The sequence below is a fragment of the Hoplias malabaricus genome, chromosome 17 (genome assembly GCF_029633855.1).
Source record: "Hoplias malabaricus isolate fHopMal1 chromosome 17, fHopMal1.hap1, whole genome shotgun sequence".
NCBI lineage: Eukaryota > Metazoa > Chordata > Actinopteri > Characiformes > Erythrinidae > Hoplias > Hoplias malabaricus.
The window spans coordinates 31,493,990-31,521,683 of record NC_089816.1 but is presented as its reverse complement, the minus strand read 5'-3'; the positions used below and the strand labels follow the sequence as shown (position 1 = coordinate 31,521,683).

General features: G+C 41.7%; 1 protein-coding gene across 3 annotated transcripts; it reads left to right on the top strand.

The window, feature by feature from the left end:
- Nucleotides 1-5,708: 5,708 nt before the first annotated feature.
- On the top strand, nucleotides 5,709-25,855 carry ferry3 (FERRY endosomal RAB5 effector complex subunit 3). 3 transcript variants are annotated; one of them, XR_010795942.1, is made up of 15 exons: nucleotides 5,709-5,811; nucleotides 6,814-6,997; nucleotides 7,506-7,651; nucleotides 10,255-10,436; nucleotides 10,542-10,641; nucleotides 11,164-11,285; nucleotides 13,734-13,840; nucleotides 14,444-14,641; nucleotides 15,000-15,128; nucleotides 16,518-16,589; nucleotides 16,673-16,875; nucleotides 21,119-21,176; nucleotides 21,681-21,748; nucleotides 23,438-23,633; nucleotides 23,861-25,855. XR_010795942.1 is itself a non-coding variant. In XM_066649161.1 (14 exons), exons 2-14 carry the CDS (start codon nucleotides 6,820-6,822, stop codon nucleotides 23,528-23,530), a joined length of 1,656 nt encoding a protein of 551 aa, XP_066505258.1. In that variant the 5' UTR covers nucleotides 5,709-5,811; nucleotides 6,814-6,819; the 3' UTR covers nucleotides 23,531-25,855. The 3 variants fall into 3 exon arrangements, 2 of the variants coding, with proteins under 2 accessions (XP_066505258.1, XP_066505259.1); XM_066649161.1 differs by having other exon boundaries at nucleotides 23,438-25,855; XM_066649162.1 differs by lacking the exon at nucleotides 5,709-5,811 and adding an exon at nucleotides 5,994-6,052 and having other exon boundaries at nucleotides 23,438-25,855.
- Nucleotides 25,856-27,694: the final 1,839 nt, after the last annotated feature.

Here is a 27,694-nt window from a genome sequence, read left to right as displayed (position 1 = left end):
AAACACATGCATGCAGCCCACTCTTTTAGCACCTTTCAGAGAATCGTCAGCGAGACCGGAATAAAGCCCAGCACAAGGCAGAGCCAACTTCGGGAGATGAGCGGTTTCAATGCCCACGTTTCCATGGCAACCCACTGGGGCGAGGATGACGCTCAGAAAGCCTCAAGGTCTTTCCGGCCTCTCATTTACGCACTTGAAGCAGCGTAGCGCCAAACAACTTCAGAACCCACGTCAGCACCACGCATGATTCACTCCTCTTATGGAGTTCCATTTTTTGAGGCCCCATGGGAACACTTTTCATTTTTTGATATAACAGTTATGAAATAAATGTGTGTACTGTGAGTGCACAGCTTCAGCTTCACAGTGAACACACACACAAACACACACACACACTGGCAGGTAACCTATCCTAGGGCTTGGGGATCGGTTGGGGATTAGGTGTCTTACTAGGGACTCCTCAGCTGTGGATGTTGATGGATAAGCAATTACTGTTCCTTCACCCAACCGCACCCGCCCCTTCGCTATTTTGTACGGCCATGGAGATTTAAATAATTACTTTTCAGCCCCAAGTCTGAACTTTTAAGTCTAAAAGTTTGCAGACACCCATTTTTATTAGTTAATTACTCATTAACCTCATGGACGCTCTAGTTCAGCTGTGAACATGCAGTTTGTAATATCTCCGCAGTAAAGCATGAAAACGGGGATGCTGGGGATACGCACAGTGACGGTTAATCATTTCCTGTTAGGAGCGGTGTAGTAGGTTAATTTTTAGTGTTAAGCGTGAATTTGGGATACAGCTATAGTGTGTTTTCCACATCTGGGTAGATTTCCAGGAAACAAACAGAGGGTAATTAGTAGAGAATGCACAGCAAGCAGCCAGCAAGGTCAGTGATGTGAGGTCCACATTGATTTCTTCACTGAAGCAAGTCAGCTGTTCAGGAACACTGCATTTCTTATTCTAAAGGCAAACAGACTCTCAGCAGGGTTTGACTGACAGCTGTCTACAGTCTGTTAATATATGGCTGCCAAGGTAAAGACCTAGATTTGAACACCTTATAACACCTCTTTGGAGGAATTTGATGCCTTTGAACTGAATACTGTAGTATATTAAAAACCTATGGTGTATTATAAATCTACCATAAATCAGCCATAACTTCATTGTCCATTTTGTCAGCTCCTCTGAGCACGTAGTTGCTCTGTGTAATTTTTTAGACCCATTTTACCATGTTCTTTAAAGGTCAGGACACCCAAGTCACCACCACATGGCAGAGGAATCATTCTCAGCTCTGCAGTGACACTGACATGTCACTGTGTTTTGCCCTGATAGGAGCGGATCAGACACAGCAGTGCTGCTGCAACGGTGTCCACTTACTGCTCACTCTGTTACACACACACACACACACACACACACACACACACACACACAACACATCTGGATGTTTTTGGTCGGTGGACTATTCTCAGTCCAGCAGCGACACTGAGGGGTTTAAAAACTCCTGCAGCACTGCTGTGTCTGATCCACACGCACCAGAGCAACACACACTAAAACACCACCACCACCTCAGTGTCACTGCAGCTCTGAGAACGGTCGACCACCCAAATCATATCTGCTCTGGGGTGGTCCTGAGCATAGCTGAACGGAATGAAAAGGGGCTAACAATGTAAACAGAGCAACAGATCGGTCACAGTCAGGAAGTGTAGAACTATAATGTGTACCTGTATGGTAATTAGAGCTGATAAAATGGACAGTGACTGTAGAAACAAGAGGTAACTTTAATGATATATCTGGCTGCTTTATTGTATATATAGGAAAAGTGTGGATATGTACATGAAAATGACATACTTTATAAAACACCTTACTGGCATCATTAATGACATCATTTACTTAACTCTAGTTTTGTAAGAATGCTTAAAGCTTGTGTATAACGGATATCCAAAAGTGAGTGCTTGGTCTAACACTGGATAACCGTGGCTCCAGTGAATTAAAATAAAGGTCATTCTCAAAAAAAGAGGCCATGGATACAGAAGCTTAGAAGAAAATATCTGGAGTAAATCAGCTCTGTGAACACACGCAGTGACTTCTAACCTTTGTTTAACCGCTTACTTCACACTGCACTAAACTGATGGACTTAAACACACCTGAATAAATACAGCCTACCTTTTTCAGCAAAAGAAAGTTACAACTTCTGTTGTGTATGAGAGCCTCCAGCTTCTTTCTTGCAAACCTGCTGTTCAAGGCAGAGATATTTATAGTCATTAATATTCAATATTAAAAGGGACATACTGTGAAAGAATCACATGCACATTAATTGGGAGATCTGGAGGTCCTACCACCTTAATACACTAAAATAAACAACCCATTCAGTTCTTGTGGGCTGCCTAAGTTTAAAAACAAGGGACAAAATCACTTTAGAGTGTCTGGGTCTCTCCAGTCACAGGACTGGACTTGCATTTATCTGAGAATGCAAAGACAAGTTTGAATGGAGCAAAACCAACACAACAAGTGCACAACAGAAGCACTGAGAAAACAATGGAGAAAACAAAACATGGAGGAAAAAGAGAAACAAGTTGAAAATGGCTAAAAACTGTGGCTCGTTCTCATTTAAAGGAATGGGTGCTGAAACTGCTGTGGTGCTTGATCCATGTGGTATTTTGAACAAAATATGTTAAGACTCCAGAACAGTGTCCCCTTTTGGAAAATGGGTAGAATATGTCCCTTCTACACAGATCAAAGAAATCGATCTGTTGTTGACATTAGAGTAATTAGGTAACCCGCTGAAATATTCAAACTCAAAAGTCAAAGATCCAGACGGGTGTAGTGTTTGGTCCTTGTGGTGCTTTGACCAAAACATGCCACAGATGTTTCATTAAGACTCCAGAAGGTAAAGGGTAGAATATAACCCATTTAAATTGTACATAAATCAACCAACATTATATCGGAACAGTCTAATCGCTAAACTGCTTATTATGTGTGTGTACACCAGCGAGGCCTAGTATGGAAGTTGTATAATAAGCAGCTACTGACACCTAGTGGAGAAAATCGGATGGACACCTGCTTATCAGTGTGAAGTTGTGATGTGTCGGTCGCGAACGAACCGGTTCAAAGAGCCGGCTCTTGTAAGTGAACGATGAGAGCCGGTTCCTGTCTAAGACCGAGCCATTTTTTTTCTAAGGCTTGTCATTCAACCAATCAGAGAACAACAAGCAAGTTCCAACACTCCAACCCTCCGAGCTGAGACACTGGGTTTTCCTGAATGCCAATCTGTTTTCCTAAAAAAATAGTTGAAGAAAATGTTAAATCAGTTAAATGTTTGTTGACAGTTGTGGGTGTTTTACCGTTGAATGCAGCTGTTTTGCACTTTGCAGAGTATTTGTTTATTTTATTTCCCAGAAATGAATGATTATTTAATTTAATAAGCTATTTTGTAATACCTACCTTTTGGGTTCCATTGGCTGTATTTCAGAGTTTACAAGTGATGTTTTATTAAGGTGTTTAAATAAAAATCCAGTTATTTGTACAGTTGAATGTGTGAGTGCAATCAGTGAGTTATTACAAGACAGCCATAAAACAATTGGCCATCGCAACACTATTTATTATTTTTAATATTGAACAATAATAATTTGTCCATATAGTCATGTAAAATGTAGGTAATATTGTTCTGTACCAGTGGAAATAAGTGGTAAAACAAAGAGCCATTTAGGAGCCGAAAGAGCCGGCTCTTCATGAAGAGCCGAGCCAAAAGAGCCGGCTCCCCAAAAAGAGCCGAAATTCCAATCACTACTGTGAAGTATTGGCTAGAGCGGTATAAAGCCCACCCAGCACTGGGTTTTAGAGCAGTGGAACATAGTTCTCTGGAGTTCTGAGATGAGAAGTAATCATCCAACTGATGATTATCAGACCTCACTAATGTTTTCATAGCTATATGAAATCCTCACATCTGTTTCCATATCTACTTTAAGCTGTTCCACTATTTCCAGAGAAGCAGCAAACATCAAACATGGAAAAAACTACCAGTTAATAACAATGATTTTAAAAGAAATATGGGATGAGCAGGTGTCCACAAAGTTTTGGCCATCCACTCTTGTTGATTACAGTTTTTCTGGCCATGACTAACCTTGGAGCAACAGAAAAACACAGCAAAACCGTGTTTAAGACAAGAAAACATCACCAGATACTAAATATTCCTCTGAATGTGTGAGTGGTTTACTTACTCTTTGTCCATCATTGGTCAGCAGCGCTTTAGAAAGTACCGACTCCGTACCTTGTCATTTCATGAGAGTCAGGACTCTACACACATCAACATGGCATCCATTCACATACAAACTCACACATACACACCACCCCACCTCTCAGACTCCTTAGTGATACAAGTCTTTGTCAGAACCAGTGTGGAGCTGACAATAAAGGAACAAGTCAATCAACAAAATGACTTTGGTCTATTTCTTATTTATGCCAATAATTGCCTATAATTATGATCTGAAAGCTCTTCTGTTACACATGGATCGGTTTACCAGACCTACTGTACTTCAAGTTCAAGATGGCTCCGTATTAACTGCAGGATTCCTTCTGTTTACATAACCTGGCCGTCAGTGATTTAACCTGTCCCTAAAGACTGTGGCGGTAAACAAATGAGCCAAACTACCTGCAACAAGACTCCTCATTCATTTTAATTGGGATCTTTTCTACTTAATAATTAAGTTAGTTGTGAAATCAATTCCTGCTTTCACACCTATTGAGGGCACACCTGCGGTGCTCAGTGGAAATATTTAAATAAAGAGTTGAATTAAAGCAGCAGTGTCTTTGTCTCACTAATGTGTAAAATCATATTTGTGAAAAATATTATTATTATTATTTGCTCATTTTGCTTTGTTGTTCATATTGCATTGTAGTCCCTGAATGAACATGTTTATTCCCACCGAGCAGGTCCCCTATAGGGTACATTTCCACTGCATGTACCATAGCTCCAGTTTTCTTGAATGCAGAGAAATGTATTGATATTTATACACAAATTGATTGATTAGGATACCCTCTAACATCCCAGTAAACAATTAGACGTTGATTCAACGTTGAAATAACGTAATGACTGCCGTCTAATCAACGTTCTCTTAAGGTTGAAAATGAAAGCTGAAAAGACGTCCAAACACAGACATTGAAAAGACGACTATTAGACGTATTTTGGACGTCCATTGACGTTATTAATTGGTCCCGAAATAAATTACTTGTATAAAACATTTTTTGAACGTCCACTGACGTTATCGATTGGTCACCGCTTAACTAACTTATTAATATGGATTGTGGACGTCCATTGACGTTTAAAATATGTCCTTGACGGACAGACTACTTTTAGACCTATTTTGAACGTCCAAGGACGCTCCTTGTTTACTGGGATGGTCCTTCAGGGGCCAAGGCAGTGATTATATATTAAACTATGAGTATTAAAATAAAACGTTTCAGTGTCATTGCTAGGAGTGCAGCCTAAACGGGTTAAAAGTATCCGTTCTCTCAGTACACTCGTCTTTATTTGACCAAAACCCCACTTCACTTATAAACGGCGAGTGAGATATCTAGTTTGTTTTTAGGTTCTTTAAAATATCAATCGCAGTTTCGTAAATAAGCTCACGTTTGTCAAACTTGTTTTCAGCATCAGCAGTATATAAATAAAAATCTGTATATTTTGAGTTTTAAGCATGTGCATGGGCTATGGTCAGTTATCACAAATACACAAAATTAGCACTGTCCTTTTCTAACGAAAGTGCAACTACGAATAGGCAAATAGGTGGTCAGCTGATCGGAACGACAAGGGGCCGGCGGTGAGTAGCTAGTGTTATTATTGCAAAAGAAAATAAACCCATGAATTAATACTATTTGACCAGGGTTTATTAGCGAGCGGGCTAACTGCGAAGCTAGGGCTAATTTAGCTTTTTTCTTTTTCTTCAGTCTTTCCTTCTAATTTACTATTCCACCTTAAAAGTTGTAGTAGACGCCTGAAAGTAACCGGTGCAGCATTTAAGGTGGAACGGAGAAGAAAGCTGGAAAGAGGAAGCAGTACAAGTACAGTGTAAACCTCTTTGGCTTCCACACAGTTAAACACTTAATACATTACTAATAATGTCATCTTCAAAGCTTCGAAGCTCAACGAATTACAGTTGAATTGCAGTACACTGACCTACCACCTTTAGTGTCAGCGATAACCTGAATTTGTGTAAGAATAAGAGTACTGAGCATATTCAGACCACCCTTTATTTTATTCAAGAAAAAATATATATATATTTAATGCATCTTTCTTGTATCCAACCTCAGAAATATATACTGGAAAGTGATAATTTGCACTTAATATCCATCTTGATTTCAAATTAAAGATTTCTGAATTCTACACTCTGTGGTATGTTTTTTTTATTGTTTTAATATTATTATTATTATTTATTCATGTTAATCTTCACTTGACAAATAACAGGTACTCAGCAAGGGAACATAAACATTATGTACCACCTGTTAAAGTCCCCATCCAGTCATTAAACCCCTGAAAGTCCACCTGTTTTCATCACAATTATACATTTAGAAGTTATTTCCAAGAAAAAAAACACCAGTGCCTTAAAAGCGATTTAGATATAACTCTGTATTTTACAATGCACGTGAATAAAATATATTCAATTACTCCCCATTTCTATCTCCACACACTCTTTAGCTGTTCACCTACAGATTGAACGCCTCACACCTCACGTTGCCTGGATGTGGTTTCTTGGGTTTATGATGTAGTTAACCCTGGCTGTCTGTCTTCACCGATTTGAAACTCTTTATTTTTTCTTTGAAAGAAAAAAATGAGGAAAAACAAAGGGAAACCAAACACAACTGAAAAAGAGTTTGTGTTTGAGTACAAGGCCGGCAGGAATCACTGTGTCCTCAAAGTGCCTCTTCAGTTTCCCGTCCAAGAAAACATCAGTGATCTTCATGGGAGGCTCATGCTGCTTCACAAAATCCCCTGCTTTGTGGAAAATGGTAAGACTCTTGGGTTAGTCACTGCTGTGTTATATGAAATATACATCACCATACAGTTTTTGCAGAATAGGACTAACAGCAGTTTATGGCCAACATTTTAGAGAAACTGCTCATTCAACATGTATTAGCAGAGGGGTGTTTGAATTGGGAGAGCTCAGCACGGCAACTTTTGGGCAAGCAACTAACCCACCTCCAATTTCAGGACAGTGCTGTAAAAGTGAATTACACTCTACAACTTGTGGGGGGACCCCATGAGCAAAAATATCAAATGCTACTTAATGTTGCTTTCAACTCTGTACCCCTGGTGTCCACTGTAAGTGCTCCTTAAAGTAGTTGAGTTCACTAATAACAAGATGTGCCTAAAAAACATCTGAACATATGGTGTCTCGTTTTAAATGGATTTAAATTGGTATTGATCTGTGATATCCAGTTTGCAGGAACTGACCATTACACTTTCATTTTCTCTCTTGAAAAGTGAATTCCAGCTAAAATGATCTGTTTATTTCAGACTTGAAGAGCAGACTCCTAGCCTTCATTGAGAGAGAAACGTTAGAAGATTATGACCGGGCTGCTGAAGCAGCACTACAGAGACTCTCGGTTGGAGAAGTTGACATTAATAAACTGGCTAACTCCTGGGCTAAAGCATACGCTGAGGTAAGAGTCCTGTACACTGGGTTGATCATGACTGAGCATCATTTTTAGACTTAGTAATCACATATCTAATCATAGCGGGGTCATTTTGACTGCTGACTTGTCTACAGTTCTGTTTCTGTCCTGTGCTATATATTGCAGTGATATGAACATGTACACAAACACCTACTAAAACACAAATGTTCTGGAGGTTTAAACAAGCAAAAATGAATGAGAAGCTACACAATATGTCGTATTACAATAATTAGCATCTTACAATAGAGCTGTCCAGTTGCTAATACTAATAATATTGGATTTTGTGGCAATTTATGGTTATAATTCCTAGAAGACCAGCCTAACACATAATAGAGAATATTATAATTGTTTATTATGTAATACATTTGGGAAAATATGATTCCTTTCCTCAAAAATATACTTAATTATTCATTCATTCATTATCTGTAAGCACTTATCCAGTTCAGGGTGGGTCCAGAGCCTACCTGGAATCATTGGGCGCAAGGTGGGAATACACCCTGGAGGGGGCGCCAGTCCTTCACCGGGCAACACAGACACACACACATTCACTCACACACTCACACCTACGGACACTTTTGAGTCGCCAATCCACCTACCAACGTGTGTTTTTGGACTGTGGGAGGAAACCGGAGCACCCGGTGGAAACCCACGCAGACACAGGGAGAACACACCACACTCCTCACAGACAGTCACCCGGTGGAAACCCATGCAGACACAGGGAGAACACACCACACTCCTCACAGACAGTCACCCGGAGGAAACCCATGCAGACACAGGGAGAACACACCACACTCCTCACAGACAGTCACCCGGAGGAAACCCACACAGTCACAGAGAGAACACACCACACTCCTCACAGACAGTCACCCGGAGGAAACCCACGCGGACACAGGGAGAACACACCATACTCCTCACAGACAGTCACCCGGAGGAAACCCACACAGTCACAGAGAGAACACACCACACTCCTCACAGACAGTCACCCGGAGGAAACCCACACAGTCACAGAGAGAACACACCACACTCCTCACAGACAGTCACCCGGAGGAAACCCACGCGGACACAGGGAGAACACACCACACTCCTCACAGACAGTCACCCGGACGAAACCCACGCGGACACAGGGAGAACACACCATACTCCTCACAGACAGGTCCCTGGAGCTGTGTGACTGCGACACCACCTGCTGCGCCACCGTGCCGCCCCTACTTAATTATTACTATGTATAATACACAGTTAAAACTAGATATTATTGTTACTCAGAAAAATATCACTAGTATGTATCACCATATTGATATGACAGATTAGAACAGAGGTTCTCAAAGTGGGGGCTGCGCAGAGCTATTGCAAGGGGTGCACAGCAAGGCAAATGAAAGTGATACATAATACTGTCACTTATATTAATTCAACTGTAAAAGTGATTTGTGACTTTATTCGGTTCTGTTTAATAAGACGTTGCACTTTTGGATTACATTTGAATTACAATGTTAAAAGTACATTCCCATGGGAGTCTGGAAATAGAAAATGTGTAAGTGTATGTCGGAGTGGGGGGACTGCAGGTATATTATAAGCGGATCATAATGCCATAATAACAAGAGTGATTATACCACCAACAAGAAATAGGTTTTCCTAAAGCCTGTAAACACATTAGGTAAATAGCTGTTCAAACCTAGTGTAAATATATGGTCAGTACATTGCCTGCTCAATATTTTAAGCACACTGATGTGTTCCTGACATGTAAAGCACCTAAACACATGTCACATAATAAATATAGTGACGTTTGGGCATTGGCTCTAGGGTTCTGCTCCACTTCAGCTCCTGTGCTGCACTTCCCTTCCGGACATATCTCGTCAAACCCAAGTCATGGAAGTGTTATATGATCTTTTATGAGGCATATTGTGTGAGAGGGCTTCTGTGCACTTTGAATCCTTAAAAGTGGACTGTGTCCATGCAAGAAATTCTTTTGAAACCGAATCTCGTGTATCTGCTTTTCAGAAGGTCAAGTAGATCATCTGCTTTTGAACCTAAGAGTATTGGAGTTTAAATTCTGCTGTAGCTTGCTCTGGCGCACTTATAAAAAGCAAGCAGAGTCCTCCCCTCCGTTTCCTATAAAGTGCTTTTGGTTCATCACCGTGAACCCACAGCACGATCTTTAGTTCTAAGTTTTACAGCAGCTGCACAAAGATACACACATACTCTCTTCAGGGTTTATGTGGTGACTTTTTTATGGATTTATGGATGGATTTTTTCTTTTGAAGTGTGATCCAGTCCTGTTCTAAACCTGTTGAGAAAAAGCACTACCAAAGGTGTGATGTTGTTAGCTGTATTTTTCTCTTCTGATGGGGTAGAGTTTGACCATGATACACCACCTTTAGATACTCATTTTATGCGAATTTCCTAGCTCATTTTAAAGTGTAATCATTTTTAAAAACAAAATGATAAAACCCTAAATTGGATCCCATTTCACCTCAAACCATGATCACAGCAGGTTCTGTGAAAGTGAGTGGAGTGTGCCTCTTTTATCATCAATACAGAATATCAGCACACTGGATCTAATAGCATTCACCCCATTGTGTGCTGTCTGTCATTAGACGACGCTGGAGCATGCCCGGCCAGAGGAGCCCAGCTGGGATGAGGACTTTGCAGATGTGTACCATGAGCTGATCCACTCTCCCGCCTCAGAAACACTGCTCAACCTGGAGCACAACTACTACGTCAGTGTGTCCGAGCTCATCAGTGAGAGGGACATGGAGCTGAAGAAACTGCAGGAGAGGTCTGTCAAACAGCATGTCGTTTTATCCCTTTCAGACATTCCATCAAATGTTAGCAGCCGGAATGGACAGAGGTTTACACTGTTTTCTTGACGACCTGTTTACAGGCAGGCAGCAGAAATGAACAAAGTCATGCAGGAGCTGGGAAAGACCATGAGCGATCATGATGTGAACACTGTGGCAGCGCAGCACTTTGATGCTCAGCAGGTGAGACCACTGCTGACGATGCAGTCTCTTCTGCGTTATGGGTAACGAAGTGCCAGTTAACATGTTATTGAAAGAATAAGGCCAACCAACCTAATCCTGTCAATGCAGCAATACCTTCACCAATTTGAGCCAATAACACTGATTGTTTACCCTGCTTGTCTAGTCCACTAGAAAGACCAAGGACACATGAAGTGAGGACAGAATGGCTTGCTTCAAAATAAGGAAATCTGATGCAGAAACCAAACTTTTAAACAGACGGAACAGATTATGTTCAGCTTGAAGTAGCCAGTTTTAAACCAGTATGTGTTATGTGTTCTGTAAATGTTAATTAATCAAAAGCAGTAATGCGAAGTGGCACTATGAGACCCAGCGTGAATCTTGAGGTTTGGACGTTAGCTGAGAGGACATTCTGAAACTGGACCTGATTTATTTTTAATTCCGTATTTCTGCTTTATGAATGTATAAGCTGTATATACACTGTTTTTTCTGTAAACGATAGTCACAGTTGGGTCTGGTGTTTAGGTATTGGAGAACAAGTGGGCCAGTGAGCTGAAGCAGGTTACGGGTATACAGAAGCAGGAGTACCAGGAATGGGTGATCAAACTACACCAGGACCTCCACAACCCTAACAACAGCACGATCAAGTTAGTGCCAGCAGAGGACTCGTATATGCATATGTTTCTGAATCCTGAAGCTACAAGTCTGAGCCTGGACGATGACATTAAGGGCCCAATTCAACTTGATCAGACTATATATAAAGATTAATAAGAAAGATAAAGGGAATTTAAGAACAGTCTCTGATCTAATAGCAAAATAAATTGGGAAAGTTATTACTAATGCAAAAAGGACTGGTTTAGAACAAGCTCTAAACGAACACTCCATTGTTCCTTTTTATATTTCTTCTTTTGTTATCCACGTTCAGATTTTTCAGTCAGTTATTAAACACCGTGGTGCAGCAGGTAGGTGTCGCAGTCTCACTGCTTCAGGGACCTGGAGGTTGTGGGTTCGAGTACCGCTCCAGGTGACTGTTTGTGAGGAGTGTGGTGTGTTCTCCCTGTGTCTGGGTGGGTTTCCTCCGGGTGACTGACTGTGAGGAGTGTGGTGTGTTCTCTCTGTGTCTGCGTGGGTTTCCTCCGGGTGACTGTCTGTGAGGAGTGTGGTGTGTTCTCCCTGTGTCTGCGTGGGTTTCCTCCGGGTGACTGTCTGTGAGGAGTGTGGTGTGTTCTCTCTGTGTCTGCGTGGGTTTCCTCCGGGTGACTGTCTGTGAGGAGTGTGGTGTGTTCTCCCTGTGTCTGCGTGGGTTTCCTCCGGGAGACTGTCTGTGAGGAGTGTGGTGTGTTCTCCCTGTGTCTGTGTGGGTTTCCTCCGGGTGACTGACTGTGAGGAGTGTGGTGTGTTCTCCCTGTGTCTGTGTGGGTTTCCTCCGGGTGACTAACTGTGAGGAGTTTGGTGTGTTCTCCCTGTGTCTGCGTGGGTTTCCTCCGGGTGACTGTCTGTGAGGAGTGTGGTGTGTTCTCTCTGTGTCTGCGTGGGTTTCCTCCGGGTGACTGACTGTGAGGAGTTTGGTGTGTTCTCCCTGTGTCCGCGTGGGTTTCCTCCGGGTGACTGACTGTGAGGAGTGTGGTGTGTTCTCCCTGTGTCTGTGTGGGTTTCCTCCGGGTGCTCCGTTTTCCTCCCCCGGATTGGCTAATCAAAAATGTCTGCAGGTGCGAGTGTGTGTGAATGTGTGCCTCCCTACAAAGGACTGGTGCCCCCTCCAGGGTGTGTTCCTGCCTTGCGCCCAGTGATTCTGGATTCCAGACCCACAGCAACCCTGCACTGGAAAAGCAGTTACAGACAATTAATGAATTCATGAATTTTCCCGTCTTTGTTGCTGTGGTACATGGCAGCTTGGTTATCCTTTCAGACCATGTTTTCTGTCAGCTTTCTGTGGAACGCAAAGTTTTTGAATGAAGATAATGACTGGCTGAGTCAGGAGATGCAGTAGTGAGATTATAGATACTTTGGATTAGGATCACGCACACTCAGCAGCTCCTCAAAAAGTGACAAATGCAGGGTTGCTTCAAGACTGAAAATACTGAATTCTACTACAATCCACTTGTAGTAGCCAGCACCCGTCTTCTAAACACCTCCTGAATATTTTGGGGAAGAATTATGTTAGCTAATTTTCTATCACAAAATTAAGATTAAAAATTGCCCCATCTGGAGTCATTAGATGCATGGCAGAAACACACAATGGAGCGTAAGCCTATTGGAGGGCATTACACCTTTACCTGGACACACACACACACACACACCTGTGCACAGTGAGTTTTTGGAACTATGGAAGGAAACCGGAACACCTGAAGGAAACCCACACAAAAAAAATTAGAAAAACACCCCCTAACTCCTCACAGACAGTGACCCGAGGTGAGGATCCTAACAAGAACCCCAAGGTCCTGGGGCCGTGTGGCAGCAATCACTACCTGCCGTATGTGCAATATACATCCCCAAAACATTCATTCATTCATTCATTATCTGTAAGCGATTATCCAGTTCAGGGTCGCGGTGGGTCCAGAACCTACCTGGAATCATTGGGCGCAAGGCAGGAATACACCCTGGAGGGGGCGCCAGTCCTTCACAGGGCAACACACACACACACATTCACTCACACACTCACACCTACGGACACTTTTGAGTCGCCAATCCACCTACCAACATGTGTTTTTGGACTGTGGGAGGAAACCGGAGCACCCGGAGAAAACCCACGCAGACACAGGGTAAATAGGTCTTTATCTTCCTCCTGGGATCTTCACTCTCCAGTCAACGTGACGTACCTGCAGAGAACAAGCACCATAAACATCGTAAACTGAAGAAATATATTCTTAGGAGGAAGACGCATGTTGTTCAGTAAAAAATCTTGCTATATTTAAAGATGCAAACTTGATAATTCTCATCTTTTCACATCATACAGATGTTCTCCCAGGATCCGTAGTCAATTCATATTTTTATTTGATTTGTTTTGCGAGGCAAGGTTACAGGGACATCATTGTGGACAGTTGAAATTAAGGTCCATCTAGTCCTCTTGATAATTTTTGTTGTTTGAGTTGCAGTGAGGAGATTAAGGTCCAGTCTGGGCAGCTTGCGGAGGCCGGGGAGTTGGGGGCCAGACACTTCGAGGAGCAGCGACAGCTGGAAGAGAGCTTCACCATTCACTTAGGTATGACGTCTCCTTAGAAACGCTGCGCACTTCCACAAACCTCAATGTAAAAATATACAGCCGTTTAATATGTGGCATTACAGTAGATTACATTCACATGGGTTTTCAGTGTGCGTGGATGTGTTTATTATAGCTGGTTGCATTGGCAAGAACTGAATTATTGTAACACGTTGTGATAGGTATTAAAATAGTTGAAATCCTAAAATCCCATTTCTTAGAACCTTGAATTTCTGCAGTGTTCGTGTATTATTGTAGACAGCAGTATACTGATTATACTGTATCACTGTATTATACGGATTACTGAAGATATAATGGCACTGAATAGCTGATTAATTCATATCATCAAAAGGCATCCTTCACCAGATGTTGACCGTAAAAACTCATCCAATGAACTGGCAGTCATCCGATTTGTCTGCTCGAGGAAGGGGTCCAAGGCTTCCGCACCAGAGAGGGCTCTAAATCCCCATAAGTTTCATAGTTCCACTTTAAAATAATAGCTAATAACTAATGAAGACTTGTAGGGGATCACGTTAGCCTTGCTCTGCAGTGATATATATCTCTTTAATATTCCTCTTTCTTTCCTTTAAAATTCCAATCACCCAGGGGCTCAGCTAAAGACCATGCACAATCTTCGGCTGGTGCGTGCCAATGTGCTGGACTTTTGTAAGCACCGTCGGCACGGCAGTGGGGGTGCTAAGCTTCGGAGACTACAGACAGCATTGTCGTTGTACTCGGCTTCTCTCTGCGGCCTTGTCCTGCTGGTGGACAACAGAGTTAACTCCTACAGTGGCATTAAAAGAGGCATGACACCTCACTCACACAGTCATTACATATTTATCACTTTGGCTAGTAGTGATATGCAAGAACCTACTAAATTGGTAGTATTTTATTTTCAAAGCTCATCATCAATAATTCAAACCCTGAATATTTCAGGTGGTGTAATCAATCCCTAATGAAGCCATTACCTACTACCACTACTTGTTTAACCTGGGATAAAACCCAATCTTAACCATGACTCAAAAATGACTGGAAGTCTTGCAGTCTTGAGATACAATACCCTACTTTTCTGTCTGAAAAGGATGTTAGAGTTGTAGTGGGCTGCACGTCTTTATCTTTAATATATACTTATGGTTTTATTTGCCTGGTCATTTTGTTCCAGATTTTGCCACAGTGTCCAAAGAGTGCACGGATTTCCATTTCCCCCGATTGTCTGAGCAGCTCGATGTGATCCAGCAGGTGGTGCTATATGCACGTGCCCAGCGCAGCAGCAAGCAGAGGGATCAGCAGGGTGAGTGACACAGCAACTGTGTGTGTATGTGTGTGTGTGTGTGTGTGTGTGTGTGGGCGGCAGACTCCCCTGTCCCAAACGTCCATCTCTGCAATGCACCACAGCGTATCCAACTTCAGTGGCTCCGCAGGGAAGTGTTGCATTTCGTTTGACTGGTGCCAGCAACAATGAAATGGGATCCAGCTCTTTTCTGGCTGTCTAAATATTTTGCCAGAATGTGGAATGTCCTGGTAGTCACTGCCTGAGACTAGATAGATCCACTTAGTTCTTAACAGTCAGTGATATTTCTCATATATCAGCAGCAATGCTGTGATTTATTTCTGGTTATGGAGTGACAATGATCTTATCTTGTTCATCCTCAATTGCTTTACAAATATTTGCACTTAAAAGGATAAATATTGCATATTTAAAAGAACACTATGCATTATTTTTACCTTAAAATTACAACTTTAATATCATTGTGGTGCTTCACTGATTTGTAATAGGGAGAATAGAGCCTCTGTCAATGCAGCTATGATCACCACACTGCAGAAAGTCATTCATTCATTCATTATCTGTAAGTGCTTATCCAGTTCAGGGTCGCAGTGGGTCCAGAGCCTACCTGGAATCATTGGGCGCAAGGCGGGAATACACCCTGGAGGAGGCGCCAGTCCTTCACAGGGAAGCACAGACACACACATTCACTCACACACTCACACCTACAGACATTTTTTTGAGTCGCCAATCCACCTACCAATGTGTGTTTTTGGACTGTGGGAGGAACCCACGCAGACACAGGGAGAACACACCAACTCCTCACAGACAGTCACCCGGAGGAAACCCACACAGACACAGGGAGAACATACCAAATCCTCACAGACAGTCACCCGGAGGAAACCCACGCAGACACAGAGAGAACACACCAAATCCTCACAGACAGTCACCCGGAGGAAACCCACGCAGACACAGGGAGAACACACACTGCAGAAAGTGCACTATGTAACTTTTTGATTGATTTCAGTACAATGCTGTAAAAATAAACTACGCTAGGAGGAGCCCCAGGGGGTGAAAAAACAAATCTTACCTAGTGTTCTCTTAACCGCATTAAAGTTAAAATTGTTCAGATAATTAGTGCTAAGGGATTTCACACTGGGTTGGGTGATATGATATTAGATATTGACATTGTGATGAATTTCACCATATAACACATAACAGCATGATATGAATTTCAGAGCCTTTTGTGGATATTGTACTTAATGCTAATGTTTAATTATAATAAAAGTGTAATTTCTACCGTTTTATTGGACATAATATAGCATATAAAACGTGTCTCCAGTGCATTGTTTAAATATTTATATACACCACTACATTATTCCTCACCTGTTAAAACACGTAATTCCTTTCTAACAGAGATGCAGAGAAATGGAAGCAGCGATGAGAAAAGCAAGAATATCGAGCGAAATTCTTCAAACATTCTTCCTGGTATGTCTGATGCCTTTAAATATTAAACCTTGTGCACTGACTGATCTAAATATTAACTGGAGCTTCTTTGTTACCCCGTGCAGGTGAATTCTACATAACTCGGCATTCCAACTTGTCAGAGGTTCATATAGTCTTCCATCTGTGTGTGGATGATAACGTGCGTTCAGGGAACCTCACGGCCCGAGACCCCGCAATAATGGGTTTGCGTAACATCCTGAAAGTGTGCTGTACACATGACATCACAACCATCACCATCCCACTGCTGCTGGTGCACGACATGTCAGAGGTGAGAGAGCCCCGAACTGCTTACTGTCTAAGTTGGCACTTCCTGCCTTGAGAGTAGACGCTACTGGAGAACATTGTGCTCTTTATAGAACACAGACTGTTGTCCATCCTTTTTACCCTGATCATTAATGGTCAGGATCTCCACAGGAACATAGCTGAGTAGATGTTATTTAGGAGGTGGATAACTCTTAACACTGCAATTAGGGGTGGGCGATATAATATTGTTCACGATAATATCGGTATGTTTTTTTAATTCGATAGGACTTTTGCCTTATCGCGATACTGTGGCGTGAGCGCGAGCTTCCGAAGCAGGCGCATGAACGTGACTTGAGTTCAAGCTAGAGCTGGGGGATATATCGCAAATATCAATACATTTGATAGTATTATTTTACACGATTTTGAAAATGACCATATTCATTATATCGAGTATGCTGAGGATACGCAGGTTGGCATCTGAGTCCTTTCACAAATGTCCCGTGCAGCTGTTTTTCTCTCGTGCATGCGCACCCGCCTATGCAGGCGCATGCATGCACACTCACACAAACAGACACACACACCACGCTGTCCTGCCGTTGTCCTCAGCACTCAGGTCTACCTCTCTGTTAACTGGGAGTGAGTCAACAATGGGCTAAAATGAAACCAGTGGCGAAGCTTTAATTCATGTTAAGAGCCAATCTGCAGCCAGTCTTAGCTGTACGTCATTTAGTGTACAGCCAATGGAGTCACAGTCCCACCTACAGGGGTTTGTTGTTTTTTGGCAGCGCTGAGAGAAACAGGTCAGCGCTTAAAAAAATAAATAAAATATCTTATTTTAGCACCGTGTCTCAAAGAAACTTTTCCCTCAACACATCTGTGATGACAGTAAAACCGACTGACTTTTAGAATAAAAGTAATCCTTAATACATAAAAAAATCACATTAGATAATTTTATATAAGATTAAAAATAATATTAAATTATTTATGTGAACTGTTTGTGAAGACATTTTTTTACTTTGCTTTTAAAAATAAAAAGCAGCAGTTTGAATGCAGGCAGTTTGTTTCTTAATGTGAGATATTCAGTGTGAAGCAGATACACTGGGGCTGAGTGGACTTGAAGTGTGCACCGTGTACTGTGTAATAGTACGATCTAGGAAAATCTACGTATCAGATTGGCATCGGCAGATACTCAAAATTTAAAGACTCCAGTTGGGAAAACTTGAACGGGACATCACTATTTCTTAGACATAGAGTGATAATTACATTTGGATAATGTTTATGAGGTGTTTTTTTGGTGTTAAAAATAACACTAATACTTTGACATTATATTTTGTTATGGTTTTCATGATATCGTCTCATATCATATATCGCCATTTCTTTTAGGCATTTTGAGATATGAGTTTTTTTGGTCATATCGCCCAGCCCTAATGACACTTAAATGTTTGGGGAATAGAAAAGAGACGCGGGCAGGAACAGAAATCGGGGGCCGCCTGGTGGTCCCTGAAGACCTGTTTGTGAAGTAATGTTCTAAATCGAGAGAAATAGCAAAACAGCTCAATATTTTGATACCACACTCCTCACAGACAGTCACCCGGAGGAAACCCACACAAACACAGGGAGAACACACCACACTCCTCACAGACAGTCACCCGGAGGAAACCCACGCAGACACAGAGAGAACACACCACACTCCTCACAGACAGTCACCCGGAGGAAAACCACGCAGACACAGAGAGAACACACCACACTCCTCACAGACAGTCACCCAAAGGAAACCCACGCAGACACAGGGAGAACACACCAACTCCTCACAGACAGTCACCCGGAGGAAACCCACGCAGACACAGGGAGAACACACCAACTCCTCACAGACAGTCACCCGGAGGAAACCCACGCAGACACAGGGAGAACACACCAACTCCTCACAGACAGTCACCCGGAGGAAACCCACACAGACACAGGGAGAACACACCACCCTCCTCACAGACAGTCACCCGGAGGAAACCCACACAGACACAGGGAGAACACTGAAGAAGAGAAGAGGGTTATAGTTATTTTAATACATTTTAATATGGATTCTTGTTTGAAGACACATGGATTGGCTTAATTTTATTTGGTTGTTTTCCGTTTTTCAAGTAAATTATTTTTTCTTTTTAACTCGAAATAACCACAACTTATTTGTTACAGTTCACTTTAGTATTTTCTCTGTTTTGTTTTAGTTTCACATGCCGCTGTAGTGTATTAAATCTCCTTGAACAAGTCAAAGTCAATTGGTAAATGATACACTTTCCACTTCTAAATTAAGACACAGGCCAGTTTGACCCAAACCTGGTCACGCTCTGGCAACGTGCACTGAGTCATCATTGCTCAGCCTGACATCGTCCACATCGTGAGCTGCTCCTCTCTGGGATCTGTTTAATCTCAGGGTGTTCCATTCAGTGCCTTTGTGGCACAGCGTGTTTGCCCTTCTTATTGTTTATACACTGTGAGACTTTTTTGGAAAATGAGGGATTTCAGTGTTTGGTAAACAGAACAGAGCCAGATACAGATCACCGTAGACCTTAGAGGGGAGGAACTCGAGGACATGTCCCAACAAGACTCGAGATGCAGTCTTTTCTCAGTTCCTTGGATGTTATTTTAATCTTGATATTGTTCCCTGAAGGTGGCCAGCGAGTTACTGTATTTTCCTATTTTAAAGTCACCCTTATATTCTTTTTGTTATTTTTAAGGTATTTAACACTTCAGCACTGTAATGGTGCTTCCAGGTCATGTTTATTCCCTTTTCCCCCCTCCATTAATATTTTCACACAATAATACCTAGCCTGCATAAAGTAAATATGACATACAGATATTAGAAACTCATAACCAAAGCAATAAACACACACTGCTATCACAGGCGGATAAATGCTGATATAATATTTGGCTCAGCAGCAGTAACATTAGCTTCAGGCTTCCTCCTGCAGTTGCCAGCTTATGGGGAAAAAACCAAGACCACAAAGCCGATGTAGATGTGTTTTCATAGTTCTTTAAACCATAAAATCGCTGCATAGAGACTACAGTAGCACCTCTGAATGATGAAGGAATGGTTATATTTCTCGATTCGTTCAAAATAAGCTAATTTCCTTCCTGTTTATTAAAAGATCCTTGAAATGTAATTCAAGTCCTGGTCATGTGTTCGCCTTTTACTAGATTAATCTGAAGTCTCTTTTAGAAGCTACTAAATTTAGTTGCTTTAAGAGCACACAAAAACAGATTGATATGTCATGTGTGCCCGCGGTGGATCAGAAACATTTTGCAGCAGAATGTTTTCAGAGGTGAACCTCATAATATTGCAGTGTAATGTAGAGGCTGTTGTCTTAGGCCAGAGTCTGTGAAGGAGCCAGTGAAATTTCTGGCAGGCTTGGGTCAGGCTCGACCACAGACTGTTGCTAAGGAATACTTTGTGTTGAGAAAATGTTTTTCATCTGAAAAAGAGCTGTGGACAGCTCTGTGTAAATGTTGCTCAGTTAAATATTGGTTCAGAACAGTGACAATGCCAGAAGCGTACACACTTTAAAGTTCTGTGTTTATAGGTCAGTGATTTGTATGAGAGGGTTTGAGCCCATGGACCACATTTTTCTTGTATTTTAATTTTCCTCTGGGGTTCATCTGAGGTTTGATGTCCACAGTTTGATGACTGTGTTTTGAAAATATTTTTAATGATAACAGAGTATATTTTCAGATGTGTGCATTTTTGTCAACTTTATCAGTTCCATATGAAGAAGCTGTATATGCAGACTGATTTATGTAAATGAACTCTGTTCTGATTGGCTGCATTTAATTTAACTTCAGGGCGGCATGGTGGTGCAGCAGGTAGGTGTCGCAGTCACATAGCTCCAGGGTCCTGGAGGTTGTGGGTTCGATTCCCGCTCCGGGTGACTGTCTGTGAGGAGTTGGTATGTTCTCCCCGTGTCTGCGTGGGTTTCCTCCGGGTGACTGTCTGTGAGGAGTGTGGTGTGATCTCCCTGTGTCCGCGTGGGTTTCCTCCGGGTGCTCCGGTTTCCTCCCACAGTGCAAAAACACATGTTGTTGCTTTCGTATTGCTTGGTTTTCATTTATACATTATAGAACGTGATAATGGTTGGTTTATTTACATAACTATTTTCTTCAATAAAATAGGAAAATATGACTTCTGTATAGACCTTTTCATTTAGTCAGAATTCTGATTTATGGTCATACATAGATAGAAATCTTTACCTCTTTCGCTTCTCTTTCCCAACTCCCTCCAGGAGATGACCATTCCCTGGTGCCTAAAGCGAGCTGAGCTGGTCTTTAAATGTGTGAAAGGTGAGTGAGCAAAGAGTAGAAAGTGGAAATGCTGACACTGTGCCACAAGGGGACTGCTAATGAGTATCAGCATGTCACAGAGAAGCATTCAGCCTTGTTTGTACACCTGCTTCCAGTGCATTTCATAGTTACACAGTCACATAGTTGGAGTTGCAAATTTTAGGATTATTGGTGTAAATGGGTTACTATAAAGTAATGATGCTTTAATGTTTTGGATTATACATAACTAATTACTTATTGTTAATCTATGAGACATGCGTGGTCATTAGAACTCCTCTTGTAAACTGGCTTTGAGTTCCCTTAAAAGGTTGAAAGGTCAAATTACATTTGGTCGATAGCCTATCTGAAAATAAGTACACATACTTTACAGAACATTCTGTGCATATTAGAACACAGTTATGAACACAGTTAAATCTGCCTAAGATATGTACTTATTTTTATTTATTTAAATAATAATAATAATAAGTAATTTCACAATACTTCAACTGAATTTGTCATTGGTAGGTTTCATGATGGAAATGGCGTCATGGGATGGAGGTATCTCACGGACAGTCCAGTTCCTCGTCCCACAGGTCTGTTATTAGTTTCATTTATCAAAGGCTGCTTACACTTTGTGTTGTTTATTACATCTGTACAGCTACAGCACAGACAGAAAAGAATATGTGATGTCACTGTGTCACCGTGACAAAGGAGTTAAAAATATATCCTGCACCAACTGCTATATTACAACCTTTATGTTTATCCAGATGACTGGTGTGTGACTATGTCATCCGCTAGCATCCACTTTGATGAAACTCTGCTATATTAAAGATAGATGTCAGTCAGTCTGCAAACATCTGAGAGTTGTTCTCGCTGACAGGCTAAGAGGATAAAACAAGCATCAAAGATCTCTTTGACATTCATGACTGCCAGTTTTACGATCTATCACCTTTCAAAAATAGCTCCTCTAAATACATATTGTCTTCTTTATGTCATCCAGTCACATAGTGAGTTAGAACAGTGTGTCCATGATATAAAAACCGGGTAAGGTTCATTAACACTTACATTGCCCAGGTAGTTTATAGATCATCCTATTAAAGCCACAGTTGGCCAAGTGTTATTTGTGTCTTTAGGGATGAGCTGGAAAGGCTTTTCATATGCAATTATCTTGAATATTTATAAGGCCCATATAATGTGTATTCAAATTATACTAGTTTAGTCCCTCCCATTCATGCTGAATACAGTGATCGGTACAGTAAACGGGCTTATGACCGCTATATCGCGTTTACAAGTATTTCTTACGTACAGTACATGTATTGTTCATGTTCACATCCGAGTGAAATTTACTTACGCTAAATCACAGCGGCACGGTGGTGCAGCAGGTAGTGTCGCAGTCACACAGCTCCAGGGACCTGGAGGTTGTGGGTTCGATTCCCGCTCCGGGTGACTGTCTGTGAGGAGTGTGGTGTGTTCTCCCTGTGTCTGCGTGGGTTTCCTCCGGGTGACTGTCTGTGAGGAGTGTGGTGTGTTCTCCCTGTGTCTGCGTGGGTTTCCTCCGGGTGCTCCGGTTTCCTCCCACAGTCCAAAAAACACTGTTGGTAGGTGGATTGGCGACTCAAAAGTGTCCGTAGGTGTGTGTGAATGTGCGTCTGTTTTGTCCTGTGAACATATAATTATGTGTTATATATAATGAATGAATGAATGAATGAATGGAAGAAACTGGTAGGATATCACATGTAGTTCCAGCTGAAAAACATTATAGAATGACTGTGTAATGCATGTGTAACAGGGAGGGTTTTAAAAGTCCAAATACTTGTTAAATACATAAAAAAAAGATCTTTCCTCTACTTCGCGGAAATTCGTTTTTTCTTGGAACACATCCCCCGCGAAAAACGAGGGATCACTGTATATTCAAAACCTATTTTAGCTTGGACTGCTTTTTAAATGAGGCACAAAACAGAGTAACTAGTCAAAAGAGATACCCTTCACATACACTGATCCGACAAAACGCCAACAGGGTTCCTTATTTTTTTAGTTGCACTTTATAGTTCTTCATATACACACTGCAGTCAGACAGTCGCTCTGCATACTTTGTTATCCTGTCTTCGCTCTGAATGAGATAAATATAAATGATCTTTTGTGAGGTAGAAAATATTTGTCCTTAAAATGTAAAAAACTTTGTCTAATGCTAATAACTACCTAATCACATGGTGTAAATTGCAGCATCCACTATATTTAATCCACGATTAACTTAGTTTTGTCTAATTGTATTTTATTGACAGAGTATCTCAGAGGAAATGTTCTACCAGCTGAGCAACATGCTGCCTCAGATCTTCAGAGTCTCCTCGACGCTCACATTGACGTCCAAACGCTGACCAAGCCACACACAGTTTTGTGAAGCAGCACTTGTATTTACCGTGCCTCAGACAGAACGCAACATGGGGAATCTGTTATTATGTGTTAAACTGGAGCACTGGGGTAGGAGTTTTAGATTGAATTTGCATGTGCATTACCTGCAAATATGTTTAGAGGTTTCATTCCTATCGTTGGTTATTTGTTGTATGTTATTGTGTCAGAAGACACCCTCCTTTTGGCTCAGCTCTTGTGCAACATTTCTTGCTGTACTCTTGCATCATACTAAAGTGTGTGTGTGTGTGTGTGTGTCTGTCTTTCTCTCTATGTGTGTATGGCCGGTTACCAACCAGTATGGAGTATTGGAATGGACTTTCTTTGAGGGTGTCTTCTAACCCTAACTCGTGACTATAGTACAAGATTATCTTCAGTAACAGCCTCTGGATACAAAAGACGGGACTCAACTTTCAAAGTCATGCCTGGCTTTCTTTGATTTTTGACATTGTTTTCAGGACAAGCCGTATATCTGCCCAAAAAATAAAACATAAGAAGAAGACACATTGTTAGCTTCCAAGCTAATTTCATTGAAACCAACCTTCAGTACAAAATTCAGAGTTGTATGTTCTTCCTATAAGCATTTAAAAAAGAAAGGTATGTATACATAGCTGGAACATGACTGAAATAACTTTCATGAATGACCTAATCTGGGCAGAGCAGAGATATTCTGCTCCAAACGGACAGACGCCAGCACAGTTTGGCCATTTTCCCATTCAAGCTAATCTGACTGAAGTGGGACTTTAATGGTAGATTTAGGAGATGTGGTGGACCCTTGGTTTTTGGGAACTTTCTTTCCCATAGTAGAGGGGCTCATTCAAAAATGAGCATTTAAAACTGTCACAAAAGTGATGTAGAGTCTATCAAAATGATCATTTAAAAATGATTATCATACATTATTACAGTACAATTGTAATGGGGTTATCAAGATTCTTCCTGTATGTAATATGTTCAGTAATAAATGCACCTGTATTTCAATTTAAACATTTTTTAAATTTGTGTAAGTAAGCTGTTGAATTTTCCATATTGTTCTTAAAAGAAGTGAGAGGTCTTGTGTACATCGTTATTCTGATTTCTGTGTGCTGCATTGCAGTCTATCACTCCTGGCTCCCTGTGACGTTCATCTGCCCTGTGACCACAAGGAGGTGCACTTCTAGTAAGCATTGATAGCTCTGTAAGGCAATACAAGTGTATCCAGAGTTGCTGAGAGCTCAAATGACACAGACCATGTGAGTGGTCTAAGTGATTTACCATGTGTTTTTATAATATGTGCCAATTAAAGTGTAGACACACCCACTGTAATGGCCGATCTTCATGCTGTTAGATTTGTGGAGACATTTTAGAGCCCCAAGGAGATAACTTCAGTAACATCTATAAAACAAACTGATATGTTGCCCATTTTCCTATAAAGGGGCTATGCTTTCAACACATGCTCAATACCACGGTGTGCTAGAGGGGTATAACACCCCCCACACACAACCACCGCCGCCACTGGGCTATGGACTAGACCGGAATTGAATTCTCCATTGACCTCTGCCCAGTGCCTTTGGCATGAGATGGGAGTGGAGTTTGTTTATCCCAAACTTATCCTGAGGATAATTTCTCTGCAAGAACATGACAGCAAAGTTAAGCTGCTAATTGGACTTGTTCCGTTGTCAACAACTGTAGAGGGTGTTAATAAAACTTTTGTGAAATTCCTGTTTATAGCAATCTGACAAATTTAGCATATCTTCCCACATGTGGGTGCATGATCTAAAGAGGAAATATGAAAGGATTGCATGTTCAGTACAACGTGCACATTTAACCGGGGATCTGGAGCTCCTACTGACCCACAAACAGTTTTTCGTGGTCTACATAAGTCATAAATCATGGAATAAATTGAGCCGTCACATTTGAATATTCCTGCCTCTTTATCAGTTTCTTCAATCGCAGAACTGGACCTGGGTTTACTTGAAAGCGCCAACACAGTGGAATGGAGCGAAACGGACACAGTGAGCACAGAGAAATATGATTGCTGATCAAATACAGCCAAAACAAGAAAAGAGAAGAAAGAAAAACAAGGGAAAATGGCTAAAATCCAGGGTTTCCGCTCATTACTTTTCATTCCTGGGCTCTCAGAATGAAGTGAGCTGTGGTGTATTCTCATTTAAAGGAACAGGTGCCGAAACCGGTTGTTCTGAACGGGGTGGATTAGATGTAGGAGATCGCTGCTGTTGTGTTTGGTCCTTGTGGTGTTTTGACCAAAGCATGCCATATATGTTTCATGTACCGCAGTATTCTGTTCACTTGTGGAAAAGGGGTAGAATGTGTCTACATTAAACCTATTTCTGACCTTTGTCTTGTATATACATGTCCATGTCATTAACAATGCATTTAATAAAGGGAATGCATGATGCAGATATCAGCAGAAAAAATTTATTATGTAATATTTTTAGTCTATACTCTGTTTCTATTCAGGGAGACAGTAAGTGTTGGTAGTGGCCAATGTTCAAGGTTTCAGTAGTGATACTGAAAAAGTAAAAGTATAACGCCAGCTTAGTCAACAAACACATACGATGTTCTCTTTTATCTCAGTGGAAATTGCTGGAAATTTTCATGGAAAACAGGTTCTCTCTCATTTATTGAGTTCTGTGTAATTTGTTCTTTCTGAGAAATTGCAGAACAGATGCAAAGTTCGGTCAGCATGCCCCAGCGGTCTGGCACCCTGACCGGATTCATGCTGTTCCAAGACCTCTGCCTGTGTCCAGCTCTGTTTCTGTGAGCAGAAGTTGTGAAATGGAGGAAGGAAATGTGTCACTGGTGTCTCGGGTTGCTGGGATGGCTCTGTCTCAGGTTGCTTGAGGTGGGGAGGGACTGTAGATGCAAACTAAGCAACAAGCCCCTCACACACCCGACTCCTCTCCATTCCGCAGCCACTCATCCAGTGGGCGATCTGGGCCTTCACAAACAACCCCAACCAACAGCTGTTGATGATGGGCCAGTGTTCTTCGCCACAGGCTGAAACACTGAGTCTGCCTCAAATAGAACCCTCCCCAGATGCACCGCCTGTCCATAAGCTGTCAGATGCTGTACATATAATACGTTTAATTACAGCGTGTAATATTATTCTCGACCACATATGTAAATATATAACTGCATTACATTACACCTGAAAAATACATGTTGTTTCTGGTAATCGAAACCTTGTAATAACAAGGATTTTACATATTATAAAAATGCCAGCATTCCTTTACACGATGTTTACATTAGCTTTTTCATTTATGAGCAACTCAAATGATGTAACTTTGAACAAATTTTATTCGCTCATTTCTACATATTCCATAATATTGTTTCTTGCTTGTTACAAGATATCACTTCCATGTTGGTCATTGTCCAATTCTTCTCTTCGTGATGCACCATAGGAGACTGGTAGGTCATTCAAGCGCATGCAGTGATTCTACAAAGCCACACTTTTGTAGCATGTGCAGAAAGTGTGCTGGAATTATGTTGCTGAAATAACCATGGACTTTCTGGGAAAGATGTCATGCTGATAGCTGCATATATCTAACTCAAACTTCACAATAAATACATCCACTTCAATGGTAACTTTACACTTGTGCACACATCTCAACCATGCCATGACAGTTGTTGGTTTTCAGAAACCATTTACTACAGTTTGGATGGTATATTCCTTCTTAGGCACAGAGAATTTGATAAATATTTTTCTTGAAAATAACCTGAAATATGGCGGCACGGTGGTGCACAGTTAGTGTTACAGTCACACAGCTCTAGGGACCTGGAGGTTGTGGGTTTCAGTCCTGCTCCGGGTGACTGTCTGTGAGGAGTGTGGTGTGTTCTCCCTGTGTCTGCGTGGGTTTCCTCCGGGTGACTGTCTGTGAGGAGTGTGGTGTGTTCTCCCTGTGTCTGCGTGGGTTTCCTCCGGGTGACTGTCTGTGAGGAGTGTGGTGTGTTCTCCCTGTGTCTGCGTGGGTTTCCTCCGGGTGACTGTCTGTGAGGAGTGTGGTGTGTTCTCTCTGTGTCTGCGTGGGTTTCCTCTGGGTGACTGTCTGTGAGGAGTGTGGTGTGTTCTCCGTTTCTGCGTGGGTTTCCTCCGGGTGACTGTCTGTGAGGAGTGTGGTGTGTTCTCCCTGTGT